This window comes from Nipponia nippon, unplaced genomic scaffold (genome assembly GCF_047370975.1).
Source record: "Nipponia nippon isolate SJK-2023a ecotype South Korea unplaced genomic scaffold, ASM4737097v1 scaffold_5, whole genome shotgun sequence".
In the NCBI taxonomy this organism is placed as follows: domain Eukaryota; kingdom Metazoa; phylum Chordata; class Aves; order Pelecaniformes; family Threskiornithidae; genus Nipponia; species Nipponia nippon.
In genome coordinates this window covers 50,899,878-50,919,859 of record NW_028262369.1, presented here as the reverse complement: position 1 = coordinate 50,919,859, position 19,982 = coordinate 50,899,878, and the positions used below count along the sequence as shown (strand labels likewise).

Below are 19,982 nucleotides of genomic sequence, written 5' to 3'. Positions count from 1 at the left end.
TCATACCAAGCATTATGGAAACGAAAAACAATTAGAGACAAACATTTTCTTTGTGAGGGTTTTGAGGTCACCTTCTATTTTGGTCTTAAAAGTCTCCCATGATCACAGCACGATCCATTTCTCCTTCTGCGTTTTTGGAGAGCAGGATGAAAATTATCACCTAAGTGGAAGAGCGGTAGTTCCCTGTCGGGGGTTGGTTTGGTGGGCCAACCTCTTGCTATATCCCTGAAGACAGGACAGGGATTTATTATTTCCCATCTCCGAGCCCAAGCTTTGTTCCAATCTACACAAAACAGGCTACACCAGATTTAACAAGATGGTACTTCCAAGGGCCCTTCCGATGACTCACTTCAAACTCATGTGCCAGAACTCGTTATAGGGAACTTCTCATCGGTGATTAGCTGGGACTGAACTGGACCAAATGGTACACAGCTATTTTAGATGTAGGGCAAGGGACTCATGAATGTGACAGAAGGAAAGGTACAGAGAAGTCCTACAAAGACAGTACAAAACAGCAGGAATAGCAAAAGTTTCAGTAAAGCTTTAAAAAAAAAAAAAAACCAAAAAAACCAACCATAACTTGGAGTTAACAGAAGAGCTAGATCCTAGGCATGGGTTAAACGTAGGGCATCCCAGTTTTATCCAGAACAAAATGAGAACTCTGCCTGGCTAGTTTTGCATGTCTAGACATCCAGCACACACAGCAGCAATAGCTGTTTGGCAAGGCACGTGGCTGTGTTGCACAGCACATCTATCACCCCCACAACTCCCTCCCATCTCACTCTGGCTTTTCTCCATACCTAAAACCTTTAAGTAGCTTCACATAAATATATATTTAAGAAAAAGAGAAAGCCATTAGCAAAAAGGTTCATCTCATCAAAATACTTATCTTCAAAGTTACACTGGCTAATGCCTTAAAACGGTCAAGACTTAAGTTCTTCATCATCACGCACCTTGGAAACAGAAAAGTGAGACAACTTAAATGAGAGCTATGCATCAGGATCTCACATCCAAGCCACCGCAGTGCATGGAAGAAGTTATCTCAGGTTACATTCAGAGGCTGCTTATTGTATTATTTTTCTCTTTCTCTGAGCCTGATGCAACTTGAGTCAGAGCAGCAGCTGTATGGGATGGAGACAAGAAATACTCCCAACAAAATTACTACAATCAAAACTTCTCAAGTGTTTCCGCAGCAGCAAATACATAGTGCAGATTCCAATCTGCATTTGTTCTGCTTAATTCACCTTCCTACAGCTCACCCGTTCCTCCAGCCGCAGGTGTCTGCATGGCACGCTCCCTGCCTTCCCTGCGCAGAACCCAGCGCTGGGGCCAGGGACACGCATTACCTTGCTTCGTACCAGTTTGCAGAAAGATGCATACGCAGCAGTAGAACAGTGAAACACCCTGCTCGACAGGAACGTGGCAGCCTTCAGCAGCCACCAAAGAAGCAATCAAAATCTGCCTTGGGCTCACAGGGTGCCTGCAGGGCTTTGGGGTGCAACTGAGGGTCCTGAGCCACCAAGCCTGGAGTTGCTGCAAGCGCTGGATGTTCACAGAGGTCTGCTTGGCGGGGGCAGGAGAAACCCTGTCCTGCATCCCAGCTCCCCAGACTACACCTGGGAGGTGATCAGCAACTCCAGTCTCAGCTGCCATGACAGGACAGGCGACATCCTGTAACCCCGTCAGGCTCACACGAAGGTACCAGTAAATCCCTGAAGCGTGCTGACTGAATTGTAATTAAGCTGGTATAGTCTCAGGTGACAAATTTTACAGAAGACGCTTCACAGAGTTAACCCAACAGTAGACCTCAAGGCCCGCTTTGCTGGCCACTATGTCCCCTTAATGCTCTGGATTAACATTTCTGGACACAATTTGAGGAGTGAGGATTATTAAGGAGGCAACAAGAAAACGTAAACTCTCCTAAAGTTTCAGACACTCGCCCCCCTCCTCTCCCTCTGTGCCAGAGCCTGGCCATCCCCCTGGGAAGGGAACTTGGGCAGACACTAATTGTATTTGACAGCAGCAATTACACGCAAGGCTGGAGATTAGAAGCTCGTTAATTGTGTGTGCCATAATTGCTGCCGTCTTTTCCTTCGCTAGTTAAGGCCAGTGCCAGGAGAGCCAAGGGGAGGAGGGTGGGCTCCACCCCAAATGCAGGTGGTCCGAAGATGAGAGCCCTTGGACAAGGGGGAGATGTCCCCTCTCCCCCAGGGCCGCGGGAGGCTCCTCACCCCCAACAATGCGGGAGGGTCCTCGGCAGGGCCCCTAATGAGGCATGAAATGAGGACAAGCAATCTCCTCTTCCACAGGCATTTTCCACCTGTATCCTCCTGACTTCACAGCTCAGCTGAACTTCATGCTACCTGCAGCAGGAGGGAAGGTAAACATTAACCCTTCAGAGGTGATGCTACTAAAGGAAAAACAGTTTTACCATCTATAAAATTAGGCGCTGTGTTAAACACTTGAACAGCATTAAAAATCCTCCCTTCCCCACTAAAATGTATGAGCTCAGCATTTCTCACCACTCTTTACAGACTAGCAGAGACCAATTATATCCAAACAAGATAAAAACACACTCCGGCCGAGGGCAGCCTCCCTCTTAGACTCTGCTGCAAAGCCACCTTTCACGAAAGGCTGATGTACCCTCCGCACCAGCCATATTAATGGCCGTCATAAACAGACTATTTTAATATTCCTCTCTCAACAATCCTTCTTGGCTCCCAGCAGCAGCTCAGCGAGAGCGTGCACATGACTCAGCACCTGGAGCGTTTTCAAGAGACCACTGAGGATCTGTACAATTTGAGCAAACTATCCTATAAAAAAAAAAAAAAAAACGGCAGTACGCTCCGCAGGATAATGTCAGGTTTTGGGTTGGTTTTCTTTTTTTGTTTTAAATATTGCGGAGAGTTTAGTCAATATTCCATTAATGGCTACATAAAAAAAAAAAAGTTTTCTGGTTCTTTTAATATCTTGTCACAGAATTTCCTCTTATAAACACGATCTAAGACAGGGAGAATATTTTCCAGATCATATTAAAAAAAATAAACCCAAACATATTATAATGAATGTGATTGAGCTGCACAGTTAAACAGTGCTGTGATCTAAAACAAGGCCTTGCGGATTACTCATTTAACCTATAATGAGTTAATTAACTACATCATAATCACAGTTGGAAATTAGTAGTAAAGAGTCAGGGGAGGGGAAATAAATGTAAAATGCTTAACATAATTTTGAGCAAGTTTTATGCTTGCTGATAGCTGCGATTTCATGACTCACTGTATACTTTTTAACATATGCATGGAATGAAATAATATGCTCTATCGAAAACCTAATGCAGTGGTTTCCAACAGGTTTTTATTTGTGGAGCTTTTTTTAAAAAAAAAAATAAATATGGAAAAACAGATATGTATGTAGGTGGCAACACAAGACTGACAACAGACTCTCCTTTCCTCATCTCCTTTTTGTGGAAGCTGCAGTAACTTGAAGACTCCCAATGTCTGCACACCAAAGGGTGAAACAAGCAGCCTGTTTGCACCCTTGCAGCGTGAGAGACACTGCAGAAATCGGGCACTTTCACAAGGGGAACACAGAGCATTGTATCCTCAGTCCTGGAAGCAATCAATCACTTCTGTCACATCGCCCATATGAAAATCCACAAATGCCCAGGCATAGGGGACTAAGTTATACATAAAAACACAGCCTGTACTGTAATTGTAATTCATTTATATAGAATTACACAGACATTTGTATGGGCAAGAAACATGTTCTGAGCTAAACTGGAAATACTGAACGGCTACATAGCTCAGTATGAAACGTGTGCTCGGGAGCCTGAAAGCTGAAGGCAACCCTAACTTTTGAGATATAAAGCAGTGATAGGACATCAGCCCCCACCCCTAGCCTGCCTGTTGAAGTATTCATCCTCTGCTTGCTGGAGCGACACTGGACCAGACAGCATCACGGCAGCGGCAGAGGCCAATTTCGCCATTTGCAAAAGGAACAGCTCCAAGGCTGCCCAGCGCCACTGAAATTTGTTTCCTCCAACAGATCTGGGTCATGAAGGCAGAGGGTGGATTTATGAGCTCTGCAGACAGCGAAATGGCAGAAGAGATCTTCATTGGTCCCTGTCCCCACAGACTCAGGCAAGGGAAGGATGAGAGCATCTCGGCAGGAACGGAAGGTTTCTGGAGTGACGGTGTAACCCTCCCCAGGCTCAGCCAGAAGGATGCAGCGGGATCTGGAGGCAGCTGCCTGCTGAACAGCCTTCAGTGCTGTGCATTGATGCCGTGTCTGAGACTTTACATGCCTTTATGCTGGTTAGTCCAGCTCAAAATACTTACAGGATGCTCTAGAGACATTTAAGGAGTGCCACCTTTTCTTGCAATAGGAGTAATTGGGTACGATAGTGCCAAAGTATCTAAGTACTAGACAATACAGGCTTTTTCAAAGATTAACTCTTTTTTCCACTCTAAGAGACAAATAGCATTTACAAGACATTAACCAACGTGTTAGCTAACATCCAAACAAAATCTTAATCTCCAGTAATTACACTCAATACCTCATTGATACTTCGTGTAAAGAGCAAGCTAAACATAACCGCTTAACCTTTCTCTAACCCAAAAAGCTGTATTTTCACTAAAGAAACAGCTTAATTATTCTATAGCTTATGTTACACACAAAACAATTGCAGCTATTTTCTCCTAACTAAAAGCATATGTTATTTTCAATTATCGCAGTCTCTCTTTAAACCAGCCTTTACATAGCCATGTGAAGCAGCAGGGTACATAAACCCTTCCCGTGTCTGAATACCACCAAGTAAATGTCTACAACTCCACACCTAAAAATCAAGGCATTACATACTCCACAGTTAGAGAAACATGTAATTTCCACCCAAGTTCCTGAATTTTTTTTAACAGCCTCTGACACAGCAAGTTGAAAGTTCTGCAACAGTTTCAATTACTTCGAAAAATTAGATTTCTTTAATTAGAGATTGCACCCTTCCCCATTTAAAACAGTCGAGCTGCTCGCACAGCCGGGTGGGTTGCTGGCCAAAACAGAGGCAAGAGCTTGACGAGAGGCTGCCATGAGCTCCTGAGCAAGCCGCGGAGCAAGCCAAAGCCACCTCCCGAACGCCCACCTCATGCCACAAGCGGAGGAGACTGTCCCTGCTCCTCTCACCCTCATTCACCACCTCACTTTGCTATCCAGGGCAACAGGACTTGGGTGCATTAAATCAGGCTCTTCTGGGTTTCTGAGCACCCCAGGAAAATACTGGGGTGCAGGGATGTCAGGGAGGCTCCCCGCTGCTTGGGAAGTGACCTGGTCCACTGGAAGCTAGGACTGAGCAGAGAAAGCGCCTCTTACCCTCCTGGTCCTCCCCACCTCCCCTTGCAGCTTCCTATTCGGTTTTCCTCCCTTTCCAAACCCCCTGTTACATGGCTGACATTCAACCTGCTCCACTTTCTGCCCCAAGCTCCGAACGGCATCTCAGTGCCTGCATACCTCCCCTGCCCCTATAGCCCGCGACAGCATCCTGCGTGGTTCAACACCTCGCCTCCATCAGCCCGTGCTGCAACCTCCCCAGACCCCAATTTCGTCATGTTGCTGAGCGCTACCGAAAGCTTCGTTTTCCAACTTGTTTTACCCAGTGGAGTGTCAGTACAGAAATTAACCTAACAGGGAAGTTTTGATTGCTGGTGGAGTCACTTCTCATGCCACAACACTGCTCCTTTCTGCTTCAAGCCTCACACAGCTGCTTCATGAAAACAAGGTTTTCAATAGTTTTGTTATCCACGTTTTTGTTGCTGGGGAGAAGCAACATTGCTGCTAAAATCTGCAACAAATGAAAACTGCACATGCCATTTAAAACCCTTCCTTGCCTTGCCAGAAACTGCCACCTCAAGGCAGAAATGGCAAAGGGCAATACCTGGTTGCATCTCAGCCACTTCAGCTTGTGGTCTGACATCTTAACAAATTCAACCCTGCCATCTCAATTTAAGCCAAGATCTTGGGCTCTCCCTGGAAGTATAAGCACGTATCCATTTTCTGTCAACTCAGCCATAGCAGCAACAACCTTCAGCAGAGGATCAGCAGCAACTCAAACCTGATCTGGTGGTCCTTCTCTGATACCGAGATGCTTTCTCAGCTAGGACAGCACTTGCTCAAGTGACATTTTAAGATCCCAGAGCTCAGCTATGTCCCATGCCTTCAATCCCACAGCTGCGGGACCACAGAATAACCAGGTGCTGCGGGACTGCTACCTGTGCACTACAGCCACGCAGCAAAACCTGTTACTTCTGGAAAACTATTAAGGGGGAAAGAAAAAAGCAACTAAGTCCCTGCTGCACAGAAAGTTACATGGTAAAGTACCTTGCCTCATTCTGTTACATCTTGTCATCACTGAATGTCAGGAGTTTGATTTTTTTTTTTTTTAATATAAATATTTTTTTTCCAGTTGCCTCTGGTATATCCAGCTAGCATGCAGTGTCTTAATCCACCAGTAAGCCAGAAATCGCGATGCCAGGATGCCACATGCACTGCTATGCTGCAGCAGCACACTCAGCATGAGCAAGGCAGAGCTATGTCTCTAATTATTCTTTTTTTTGAATGCATTCCAGATAGTACGAGATATTTTTTTGAATTAGCGCAAGATGATGAAAATTAATTCATTGACATATTCAAAAGGAAAAATATTTCATCTTTGCTTAAATGTTTAACCAAAATCACTGCATTGGTAGCCAAAAATGACAAGCCCCCCAATTTCTTGCTTGCAATTCCAGAAAACAACTACTGTTACGTTAAAGAAGCTGCAAGAGAATATATTATGCTGCCCACAGTACACTAACAACATAGTTTATCAGCACTGCTGGATCTGAGCCGGAAAAATAAGGGCTAACATCGTTATGAGCAAAAGTTAGCCCTTGCAGGGCTAATAAGATTGCACATTTAACATATAGTATGTTTTTAGCCAGACCAGACAGCTTAAAATAGCGAAGACATATAAATCCTTGTCATGATAATTCTTTACTTTGAAAAAGTTTAGGAACAGAGAAACATGGGCAACCTCTGTGCAGGAGTCCAGTGCAGCTTTCAATATGTGACTGTTTGCATCGCTGGTTTGCTTTCTAAACTTCAACCTTTCTAAAATACAGGCTTGCAGCTTGGCACTGGTGTATTTCAATCAATCGCTTGAACGAGGATTGCAATGTCATAAATAAAAGGAGCTGAGACCATAAATTTCTGCGGAGATGTAAAATCAAAGAGAACAATCCAACAGACTCCCAGGGGGTGGGAGGCTGACACATATCCCAGCTGTTTACATTTCTACTATGAGACACTTGTTCATTTTAACTTTTTCACTTATGCACAGCTTGCCAGAACCACAATTCCAAAACACTGAAAATCTCACTCTGGCTCTGGCATTTTGTTTTGTGCTCTACGATAACGTGCAGCTGCAGAAGAGAAAAAGCCCTACCATTTATCAAGCTTGTCCACAGGCAAAATCCCAGGCCGCCACGGCTGACAGCCCCACCAGCACAGCACCCCGATGCCTGGGATGCGAGTTACAGGCCAGAACAAAGCATCCTCAGGACATCTCTGACAACTCCGTCCTCAGGTCACAGGTTCATGGCAAAAAACTGCCAGCTCCCATCTATGCCGTCACCATTATGAACAGAAGTTACACATACTATTTTATTAATCCACCCCCTCACTTAAACAACAGCCAAAGAATGGCAGTGTTTATCTTCACAGTACTGCGTGAGGACCTGCACTGCCCGTGAGCCTGTGCTGCTTTTAAAAATAGTAAGTATAAATAGGAAACTGAATTTGATTTGCTGCTCAGAGCATAACAGTCTATACAATAAAGCAGGTAGGCAACACACTGTCTCCTGCTTGGCGTGCCAGAGTTGAGCTATGTTGCATGGAATAAAATTGATAAACAGTTACATGTGCAAAGACAGGGACAGAAAGGTAGCAAATAACCTATGGACAGCTTTGTTTATGAGTAGGACCTATATCAAGCACTTAAAGCATCAGCACACTTTCCTCCTGCGAAGGTACAGAGAAGCGAAGGATGCGACACTATCCACCTTTATTGCAGAAGAACCGGGAAATTTAGTTCATGTTTGTAGTGTGATATTTTACTGTCCTGCACAACAGGAACAAGAAAACATCCCCTTGCCAGTAGGAAAAATTGGTTCTGAAAGCACGCTCCAAAAGCAAAACACTCAAGGCCTGACTGGTGCAGCTAATAAACTGCCATTTTTTTAACGTGGATAAAATAAGGCGGGTCACTCTGCCTGCAGTCTTGCATCTATGAGTAAGGTGTACACAAGCTGCGAGCTTTTGTTAGCCACGCACGGCCCAGATTACTCCCTCCCGCAGGAAGGCTGCATCTACCGCTAACTCCGCTTGCATGCTAGAGGCTGTCCCTCACCCAGCTGGCAAAAGGCAGCAGGGCAGAAGAATCCCTCTGTGTGTTAAGATCTAACCCCTCTCAGGATGTATACCAAACTATCACATACCCCAACCAGGTTCAAAGACCCCCTAACTCTGCAGTTTGCCTAAACCCAGAGGACATTGCAGTCTTACATGCCCCAAAGCCAGAAGCCTGGGGTGGATCAGTTTTTTGGTTTTGTTCTTAATTTCTAGTGCTTCTTTTTCTATTAAAAGAATAATAATAATAATAATAAAAAAATACAGGCTTGCTGTGGTTTTTTTGGTGGTTGTTTTTGTTTTTTCTAAAGAGGAAGAGCCTGATTAGACTTTATGAATTATCTCAGTGATTTGCTTCTTCCAATGTGGTCATCCATTGAAATAAAAGCTTTCAAAATATATATAGCAAACACACATATAGTTCAGTTTGCTTTCTGCATTTTGTTCCAATTTTTACTCTTGAGTACAATTATTAACAATTGGGTAAAACCAAGCAAACAGTCAAACACGAAATTCACTAAGGGTGAACTGACACACAAGGATCTATACAAACCCAGGAAGAAATGGGAGCGGTGAGGAGCAAAGGCCCTGGCAGCCCCGCTGCAGAGCTCGCAGGGACATAGGAGGCTCCTCTCCCCAGCCTGCTGCATTAGCACAGCACAGGAAGGCAAGCTTTAAGGAGCACAGCCATAATTTGATTAGTCCCTACTTTACACGATGCAATTAAATTGCTTTTATACTACGAAAGAAATAAAGTCACTATTTTCAAAGTTTTTGACCTCGCAGTATAGCGAGCCATAAATTGAGACATTTACCCAAACTAATTGCACAGCAGGTATGTGACTGCACTGCTGCCCGTGACAGGCAGGGACCCAAACAGGTCTGTTCCCTTCCCCCGTGTAATCCTGCCCACACCGTTCTGCTGCTCTTCCCCAACCACAAAGCATGGCTGCTTGGACAGATTATCAAGGGAGACATCTGTTTGACTGACAGACAAAACAGGAAAACATGATGGGTGCACTCGTTTTGTTTACAGACCACAGTTTTTCTAATGCATTTCTTAATTTCCAGAAGAAATTCCATCGGCCTGCAGTACTAACCAAGAAATCCACAGATTTCAGCCTGAAACTACAGTATGATTTACCATTCACTAATGTAATTCTTAGAAGTTGACCAAACATAAAACCTGTAAACTGCAAAAGAGCAAAGCTTCTTGCTCCAGACATGAACAGGCCAGACTTGAGCAATGAGTCCAAATTTAAGAAAAATTCAGGTTTGGATTTCAAATGCCTGTCTTAACATCATTGGATACACAGTTTGTATTTGAGTCACTACAGAAATTTTAAGTTGCCTTGGAGATCCTACTTAAATACAAGAGGCTCATCAATTTAAAGCAATCGTTAAAATATTTCAGTAACACCTGGTGCAACCTACAAAAAGCATACATAAAAAACTCAGCTCCTCTGCAAATCTGGAAATTATTTCTCCTGCCTTTCACTGTATCCTCAAATCGCAAATTCTCTTTTCCACATTTTAGTTTCAACTTGCTTGTTGCATTTAAACTGTGATAGAGAAAGGTTATTTCAACAGAAAGAAGGGGGGATGAAGCCCAGCCCTGTGCATAGGGTAACTGGGCACCCACCTTATCAAATATTGCCCCCTGCAGTACTTCCTGCAAAAACACCCACTGGCCACTGGACAAATCAATTTGCTTTATTCCTCCAGGTTTTCCAGTTTACTGGACTGCTCCGAGCCTGCAGCAACAGTGCATTTGCTATTTTATTCACTCTGAAGTTTGTTTTCTTTTTCATGAGACTGACTGACTGTTCCCCGGGGGTCCTCTCCCAGCTGCTCCAAGCACCGCGACTCAGTGCTCCCACACCAGCACAGCAACAGAGGTATTTTACTCCTATTGACTGCTTGGTCCAAAGCACAGAGAAATAAATCCTCCTCTACTCAAACAAGGAACAGAACAGTAGTTGAAACAATACAGGCAGCTTTCTCCCCTGCAAACATCAGCACTGGAATTTCAAACCGTTAAGAGCTTAAAAAGATGTTTGGTGAATGTCTAGTTTCTTTGAACTCGAGCTCTCTTCCTTGCCTTAGAGACACGTCTCTGCTCTTCAGATTCCTAATGTGCAACTTTCCTCATTACACAGCAGAAATCTCTTACTAAGTGCATTATTGGTGAAGTTGAGTCAAACAAGTTAAAATGCCAATTTTTTTTTTTTTTTTAATACAGAAATAGAAAATCATTAAGTCCTCCTGTGAGTTTCAGCAGTCAAAGCAAATAGAAAGAAGGCCTCCAAGTGTTTGGGGAAGGATGCCACTGAAGTTAGAAGCGTGACAAGCTGTTGAGATTGGAACTGGTAAATGTGCAATATAAGAAATAGGAAAAGGAAATATTTAGAATCAAGAGATGCCAAAACTGCAATCAGCAAATGGAAGGCTAAAACTGATGAGCAAACCTGGATGCTTTTTTGATTATTTATTTTTATTGTTTAAGCTGTGCCATATAACCGTCTTGTTACAAGAAACAATCAATAACAGCTCCTAACCGCCTCACTGCAGTGTTGTGTACACACCTCCACCCACATCCCTGACAACGTGAACTCAGTTGAAGAGATGTGTACAATGCTGCTGAGCAAAAGAAGTGCTGTCCCGCTCCCACCTCTGGACGGTCAGTGCCTGCGGACACAAACTCCCACGTCAATCTGACGTTTGAAAAATCTGGATGCTTAAAGCCAACGAGGATTTGAGATATCAAATACCTGACAGAGATTAGAATTTGAGAGTGCGTGGGGGAATGGAAATGCAGCCACTAAGACTGCCTCAAAAACTGCAAGTACTAGAAGTGCCCAGTTATACAGTAGAGACAGTGATGTACACGAGAACAAAGTTATTGCATAAAGACGCAAGACAACCAGCCTGTGAAGGTGAACCTCTCTAGAGCACCAAACCCACGGCTGAGACTGCAGGATAGCACCACAGCAGCGGGTACCGCAGAGCCACAGCGGGAGAGAGGGGCGAGAGGGATGAGCACGCGTAGGCAACCAGCGGCAGGGAGAGCAGATGAACATCATTGCCAAACTCCCACACACATCGGCAAAAGCCACCAAAAGCAACGTGCCGTTTGCTGCCAGTAAAGCAGGAAGACGACAGGTGTACATACGAGAAGCGAAGCAGCCGGGACACATATACCTCTCCAGAGGACTCAAAGCAGTGGGAGGTGTTGATGGCATGAAACATTTCTATTTAAGAATAGCGAATGCAAAAGAATTGCTTCATAAATTATTCTCTGTTCTGGAGGAAGAGTGAATAGACTTGAAGGACAGGTGATGTCTCTGAAATATGCAAATAGAGCTGAGCTGGTCCAAGCAATTACCTTTCCACTGCCTGGAACTTCAGACTGAAAGGAATGACTCACAAGAACGAACAAGAAACAAAAGATGTGCTAAAAGGTAGAATATGACGAAGGAAGACTGCATCAAGAGGAGAATGGAGACAAGTGTGGAAGAGTATAGTCCTGACCTCCTCCTAACAGCTGTTCTTGGGAAAAGGAACAAAACAACCTACAACAGAAAACACAGTAAGACCCATGCCGACATAGGAAGACCTAACTGCAAAGCATCCAGAAAGGCAATTGTGACTGTTGGTTCCAGACTTCGGGGTTCAGGATAAATACAGCAAGGAGATTCCTAAAGCTTCATGAATATAAAGACGACGGATCTCACCTCAACATCCTTTAGGTTATCTGCTATTTTAAAGATTTCCTAGCAAACAAAATTGCTGAAGATAATCGCAGTATGATCATTGCTTTCCAGATTTTAGACTAAGCTCTGAAAGAAAAGATTAGGCATGACTATCAGACAACTTGCTAGCAGCAAGGGTGAAGAAGAAACTAAAACACATTGGAAATGTGAGCCATGGAGATGAGCCAACAGATGTGCCTCTACTGTCAGAAGTTGCATACCAGCTTCACAGAGCAGAGAACAGCTGTGCCCCTGCCTCTCCACGTTCAGTTGTCTCTTAATAAAGTGCAGGTATTCCAAACGCCATGCAGGAGTAGGAAGCACCAGGTCAGATTTTGGCTGCTGCTGGTGTTCTCATTGCTTCTGAACACAAATCCAGGGTGCTCCTACTGCAACAGAATGCTTTTACTTTGGGTTTTTTTTTTTTCATCTAAAACAAGCAAAGATTACTAAATTATAGCAGTTACAGTCTGATGCTGAAAAGGTACTAATACAGAGACTGCAAGGTCAATATCAAAGAATGAATCAATGAAGAATCAAGAAAAAGGAATGAAGAAGTGGATCTATTTGGACTGCATAAGAAATACTGCATTTAGTTCCATTCTATTTATTAAGAAAAATACTGACAGCCTGAAAGCTGCAGAACAGCAGCACATCTGCTAGGAAAAAATGAACTTATGAAAATAAGGCATTTCTAAGTTTTAAATTTTGCATATTTAGTACTAAAGGATCAAGACATTAAACACTCTTTGCAAATATATGAAACAGGAGACTGAGGAGGATTTAAGATAACACACAAGAACAACTTTCAGGGATGAGATGAACTGTTGAAGAGAAAATATGTAGGTAATATTGAGAAAGCTTTACAATAGCAAAATTCACAAAGCTCCACAATGAGAAATTCAACACCCTTGTACTGCAATTACTATTTATGATTCATAATGATCTGAAAGCCGAACTTTTCAAATTTGTACCAAGCACTTTATACTGCTTTTAACCAAATACTAGGAGTATTTCATTCATTCAAAGGAACCCAGCAGATGAGCATGTAAAGGAGATGCAATGACAGTGATGAAGCACCTTGTAATGTACCCACAGATCTTTTCTATAAATCCAATTTGAAATTTGAAGACTAAAATAGGTATTTTATCTCCATCCCCTGACACATGCATCTCCATCATTTTAAAGAACAGGGCTCCCTCTCGTGGCTCCAGAAGGTGGATTTGGGCGGCGGGGTGCAGAGAACAGCATGAGACAGATGAGAGTAAGAGGACTCCTGATAGCATTTTGGTCATATAAAAGTGGAACTAAAAGGAAGATGTAGTAGGAAGGACAGGTGACTTCTTTTAAAGAAAGTAATGCTAACTTTTAAATTACATTCTCTGCTAATTTAACTTCCTCTGCTAGGCCTTTCTGCACCTGAGCATATTCCTTCAATGTAAAATGCTCGGATCTCTTAACAGGTTTCTAGCTCAGTCATAGGCAAGGCACAGGAAAAGGAAAGAATTAGGACAAGAAATGTGGCACCTGTCCAGCAGTGCAGGGACAGTAAACCAGGTAACACCCTGTGGATTTTCCTCAGCATTATAGCTCTGTGCACTGAGACCACGCAGAGGAAAAAAAAAATCATTGGCTTCAAAAACATCAAGAAATACATGCATAGTTACATGAGTGAGAGAAGCACAGCTGTTGAAACACTGCAACAAAGGCATCTGAAGAAAAAAAAAAATCACATTTCTTTAAGCCACTCTGACAACTCAGCCCTGCCATCTTCACAGAAACTTCTATTCAAGCTCCAGCATTGCTCTCCTCCTGCAAGCCCACACTTCTTGCATCAACTATTCAAAAAGGGAGGACGGAACAACGCATGAATGAGCAAACACGGTGGTGCAACAGCATTACCCACCACCCAGTTTCTGCTGAGTCCTGGGGACAGGCTCACGCAAGGACAGCAATGGGAAGAAACACGCTCACATGCATTCATTCCTCACCTTAGGGGAAGAGGGGAGGAGCAGTGCTGCAAACCCTTCTTTGTTTGCTATATGGTTTCTTTAAAAAAAAAAACAACAAAAAACTAACATTATTCCACTTTTCTAGCTGACAGCTTTGTAACCTGAAGGTCACACCTGTGACAATAAACATTTCTCTGAGGCAAGAAAGTGAAGGGGGTACCCAAAGCTAAGCTTGTCACCATGAATGAGAAGTCTTTTTATGAACAGAAGCTCTACCCATAAAAATTCAGGAAAGTGTCAGGTGTTTTCGGCTTTTTTTCCCCCCATTGTTTAATAAATATTCATATGTTTCACTTTACACTGCTAGAGACTTTCTTCATTCAGGATTGTACATGGATTCTTTTTGAATTATTTTATTTCTGTACGAGAATTTTAGATTGGACAAGAATTTACACAGCATGCAGCTGTTAGCTTTTGCTAACTGTACTTCACAGCATATTGCTAGCTGCACTGCACAGCATATAAAACTATTTTCCCCAAGGGCATTAAAAAAGGGTTTCCTCTAAATGACAATATTTCTTTGCTGCAAAAACAGGATCAACGCCATGAAACATGAACTAGCGAAGAAAAAGCAATTACTCTTAAGTCTCCAGAACAGCATCAGAAGACAACGGAGAATCAAATTCTTGATTCATAGGCTTGTGCTCACACAAGATTTTGCTTCCAAAGCGCAGGACCAGAAAAGAATCAATTTCCTACCATGAAAAGAAATTACCATGCCTTCAGCATTTTGCTATTAGTGAAATATCTCCACTCTATCTCCAATCAAAGGCAATACTTTTTCTACAGAGCAATCCTATTTAAAAATTTTTAAAAATCAGTCTATAAACAGGGAGATATCCTTAAATATTCAATGAAGTAATAAACCCGGTAGATGAAAGACAGATTAATTAAAATGACAGTGCAGTCTCCCTATAACACACACATACAGGACTTACAAATACACTTGTTATGTTGGAGTACCTAATCATAATCAGATTTTGTAATTTGCTGCATCGAAACAAAAAGGAAACATTTTTAGAATTGATCATGCAGTTCATGTCACTTTCATGGAGATTACTTTGTATTGATCAACATTTAAATAGTAGTTGAAAAGAGAAAGATGAGAAAAGGATAAAAAGTATCTTTACATGCTAAATACAGCATGAACCAATAAAAGCAAAATAAATTAGATCACTATAGCCAAACCAACCGTGTGCATGCGCTCACTGTAATGAAGATAATTATGAATGAAAGAGATGGTTCTTCAATGTTTCAGACATAACAAAAGGGGAGGTTTAAAAGCGAATTTAGACTGCAATCTGCTCAAAAATGAAGTCTGCCATGCAGCAATTAACATCTGTATGAAGCTGAACCACCGTTAGCTTTACGAAGACACAAATGCTGTTTGTTTTCTGAACAATATTTTCATGTTTCCTACCTGTGGATTCCAACTGGGGTCCAGTTTTTTCACTGTAGCAACATACTCCTGCATAGCTTGATGAGGGCTGGTGTCTCCCAGGGCTTTCCAAGCCTCCCTAGGAGAGAGAGCAAAACATCAGCAAGCCACTCGGAGACAGCACAATGTGTTTTCATAGTGTCATCAGCGGAACACAGTGAACAGATTCATCTAAATACTTTCAGGGGTGCAAAGCCATCTTTCATTCAGTTTGAAACCGTCAACTTTTCTCTGAAGCCATGAATGGCCACTGCCAGTGCGGCACTCTGCTCTGAAAGGATCTTTCAGGGGATCCTGATCCAGGCTGGAACATAGTTTGTGTTCACAAAATAAAGCTGTTTGTAAAGCTGTAGCTATTATCGCAAAATTTTTGTTGTACGCAGGCTAATTCTGGATGAACAAGGTAAATACAGGAGTCTGGTATTTCATGTCTGCATCAGGCACAGCAGCAAACATTTCCCTATTAAACAAAGGATTTTAAAGCCAGTTCAGTGGCAGACTCTCAGAGCTGACATGCTCTAGGTCCATAACCTGTCAAGCGATGAGACAAAATGAAACAAAAACTAGAGCCAGAAATTGCTCGAAATTACAAGGATTTCCTCTTACCATTTCTGCTTTCCCTCAAAATCAAAGAAGCCTGGCTTGGGAGTGTTACAGGTTCCAAATTTCACCTAAAGAAAAGAAATTACCTTCTGTTAGAATGAAGCAAAGGGAAGGGGACACGCATAAGGAAATACTGGGTTCTAATGGTTTCAGGGTAATTTTGTTCTTGTGCCAGAGGAAAGGTTTTCAAGGGAAAAGAACTGACACAACTCAATGTCATCTTACCCTCATTTTAGCGCTCTCGCAGTTATTAGCACCTCTGCATCCCTGCGTTTTCTTTGCGTGATGCAAGGGAAGCAATTTTGTTATGCGGCTCATTCCTTTTGCATGCATTACCCAACAGGGATAACCAGCAAGTGATTTCTCACTTAATATTATGTTTATTACCCAGCCAAATGCCTCATCCTCCACCAGTATCAAGAAAAATTCTGTTGATTAGGGTTTCTACAGAGATGATTATTCATTAAGGCTGAAATTCACCTGCTTCCGCACAAAGCTCAAGTAAACAGCATTTGCTTAATTATTTTCAAGGTCCTCTGGAAGACAAGGGGACGAACTCAGAGCAAAGGAATGCCAAGCAGCTTCTGAATTTGCTCCGAGGCATCCGGCTGCCTAGGAAGCACAGGGGGGAGAGACAAGTCAAGGCCTGAGTGCTAGAGATGAACCAGTCTGTCAGAAGCAAGCCAGAAATTAAAATGGGGCAGTAGGGAAACACAAGAAAGCAAGGGAACAAGCCAGAATTGGTGGATAGATATATGGAAAAAAAAAATCTTATAGCCAGTGTAAAATGGACACGGTGCTAGTGGGATTCAGGCAGTTTTCCATAGGGTGGTGTACTGATGGGACAAATAAAAAGCCCTTCCTCTCACCGCAGGGAAGTCTAGCAGCCGTATCTGCTCCGTAAGCTCGCTCACAAAGGGGAACACGGAGGACTGACAGAGGCTACGCCTGCCCACGGCTCCAAAGGCACAACCACGTTCCTGCGATGAGGCCAGCGCCGACACTTGCCTCAGGAACGGAGCAATTAGCAGGTTGAGATTTGGGTAACATACGTATGTTGTTGAAGTCAGCTCAGGAGAATGCGTAAGTGAATGTGCCTCTGTGCCTGCCTGGAAGAGCCAGGGAATACAGGCCAGGACCCACCAGATTTGGCTGCTATCAGTGCCCCTTTTTCATAGAAAATAAAGCCCTTAGCCCACAGGCAACGCTGGTAAAATGAATCTAACTGAAAAGAAAATATTATAGTGATAGGGAATGAATTTACACAAAACATGGATTTTTTTTTTTTTTACTTTTCTTTTTTTTTTTTTAATGAAAGTGCTATATATCCCACAGGGATGATGAAAGACCGCAGGAGCCAGAATCCAGAGCAGAACCACAGCTCCAAATGCAACAGCCCCTGGAAAGCAGTTATCACAGCAAGTCCCTGTAACACAGGGCACAGCGCAGTGCAAAGGAAGCCCATCACGGACCGGGTATTTAAGCAGACGCCAGGGAGGGAACACAGGTATGTTCTGGAGGTGGGCAAAGGCTGCTGGTTGAACATTTTGTTAGCCAAGCAAAACTAAACAGCATTCATCAAATGCTTTATGAAATATGCTCAAGTGTTCAGGCAGGTGAAGTGCTTAAATCAACTAACAGTTCTTCACCTTAACAGGGTGGGGATTTTATGCTGAGGACGGAATCATTAATCAGGCTTTAAAGAGAGCATGCCCATGCTGAGAGATATTTATTAGTTACACTATGTTTTCATTTAAAGTGTTAGAGGATATGAGTGACTGTAACTGAAATTAATTTTCTGTACATCTGACTGTCTCCCAGTGAGCAATTCATTCAAATTACAACATCTTAGCGGGCCTTTAAAACAATATATCGCATTTCATGGACAAATAGGAGAAAGGGCTAGCAACAGTTAAGTCCTATAAATCAGTCACAATTCATGTTGCGCTGTAAATGTTTTCTCCTGTGCTCAGAGGTGGACTGGACCACTTGTTTTAAAAAACCAAACAAACATGGAAATAAAATGAGAATTCATTATCTGTATGGAAAATGCCTGCTTGGCAATTCTTTAGTTCAACATCTAACCTGCAAAAATTGGCCAAGTTGGATTAAAAAAAAAAAAAAAATCTTATCTGTTTTAATATTAATTTTCCACTACCATCATCAAAACACAACAGCAGTTTCCTCTCGTTAGATTTGGCATTCAAGGGCTGTTCCAGCGTCAGAAAGACCGTTAGTAACATCAATAGTAATACAAATCAAGCAACAGTAGTTAAATTTCATCCATTAAGAGGGGAATAAAGTGAACTTGTGCCCTGTTTGCTATTTTAAGATATGTTAAAAAGGCTTGCAATGGGTTTGTTGGAAAGAAGAAAATAAAGGTTTTGGCTTCCCTCTTTTTGCTGCAAGACTTCATAATGCATCAGAAACAAACCAGGAATCCAACATTAGAGGGGACCCGAGCCCGAGAGCTGAGGAAGGGGAGTTTTAGCTGAATATGCCAGTGCAAATTCATGGCAAATACCGGGGGGGGAGGGGATTTTTTGCAAAAGATTCTGCACTCCTGCTACTTCCCTGGAGGGCCTCAAAAGCTGTTTTTCTCCATAACCAGCAGAAAGACAAGAGCCCATATTAGTATTTCAAGTCAGAGTTTCTCATTCTATGTCCACAAAATAATTACTGATGGTCTCCAGGGGGCTGACTGGTCACTTGATGCTTAGCTCTCCTCATTTACAGTTCATCAGCTGCACTAAAAAAAAAGACGACAGCCAGAATGCATTAAATACTTTCCTAGCACTGCTTCTGCATGCAGAGTCGCCTGCACGCATTATACTCAAGAATCGTACAAAGATGACCCAGGCAGCTCCAAATGGGAAGCGTCTGCAGACATCTCCATTTGTGGCCAAAATGGAAATTTAGAAACCCTGGATGAAGCCTTCACCTGAGAGCTGAAGGTCACAACATTCAGAAGAGTGCTCAGACAGATGCTCAGAGATGTGTTAGCACTGCATACCATCCCCATACAACTTCAGCTGCTGGTCCAGACTGTAAGAAACCTTGAGATTCTCCTTACACATTACTCCACAACTGATTCCGCCCACCCTGCCCCCAGTAGTGGTGGTAAAATGGCTCTTTGCTAATTTTTCCAACCAATACATTTATACAGCAGGGAGTTCCAGCCAAATATTCTTAACTGATTGTAAATCTCGTAAGGTGAATCACATTTGCAGCCTCCCTCTGTAGCAGTAACAACAGAACGGAACTCACCTCCACAGACAGCAGGACTAAGCTCTAACTCCACGCAGGCCAAGTAAGCGGAATTTCTTTGGCAAGACAGGAATTCCTGCCTATTCCTGCCCAAAGCTCTGCCCCATTAACCTGCCCCGACCCGTGGGAAAGCCCTGTACTCAACTGACTGAAAGTGCGGCGTAAGGAAGAACGAGCAAACGTCAACCACAGAAGGCAAGGGGTCCTGGCCCTGATGACCGAGGGGCTGTTACGTCCCAGAGAGACAGAGAGAGTGACGCTGGTAGCACCGAGTCAGAGCCATCACACCGCTCCGTGCGCCAGGAAGCTGCAGGCAAAAACTCCCGTGTTCAGGGCAGATTTGTGGCATCACGTTCCACAGTATTTGAAAGACGTCATGCAAAAATGGGATTATATTCTTGAGCCTACACTCAGAGATAGCAAAAAGCCCGTTTTGCCAACGGCACTGGATTTCCAGCTTGCCTGCACCTCTCAGCA

At 43.1% G+C, this 19,982-nt stretch overlaps 1 protein-coding gene across 4 annotated transcripts in view; it reads right to left on the bottom strand.

The window, feature by feature from the left end:
- ACBD6 (acyl-CoA binding domain containing 6) overlaps nucleotides 1-19,982 on the bottom strand; it is an 88,286-nt gene that overhangs the window by 65,309 nt on the left and 2,995 nt on the right. For 3 of the 4 annotated variants that reach the window (XM_087732953.1, XM_087732956.1, XM_087732954.1), the window contains exons 2-3: nucleotides 16,242-16,306; nucleotides 15,618-15,714 (exon numbers count right to left, since the gene is read on the bottom strand). In XM_087732953.1, the coding sequence (XP_087589079.1) occupies nucleotides 15,618-15,714; nucleotides 16,242-16,306 (162 nt within the window). Of the gene's footprint in view, nucleotides 1-15,617; nucleotides 15,715-16,241; nucleotides 16,307-16,463; nucleotides 16,681-19,982 lie in introns of those variants that run through there. The other variant, XM_087732955.1, reaches the window with a different exon arrangement.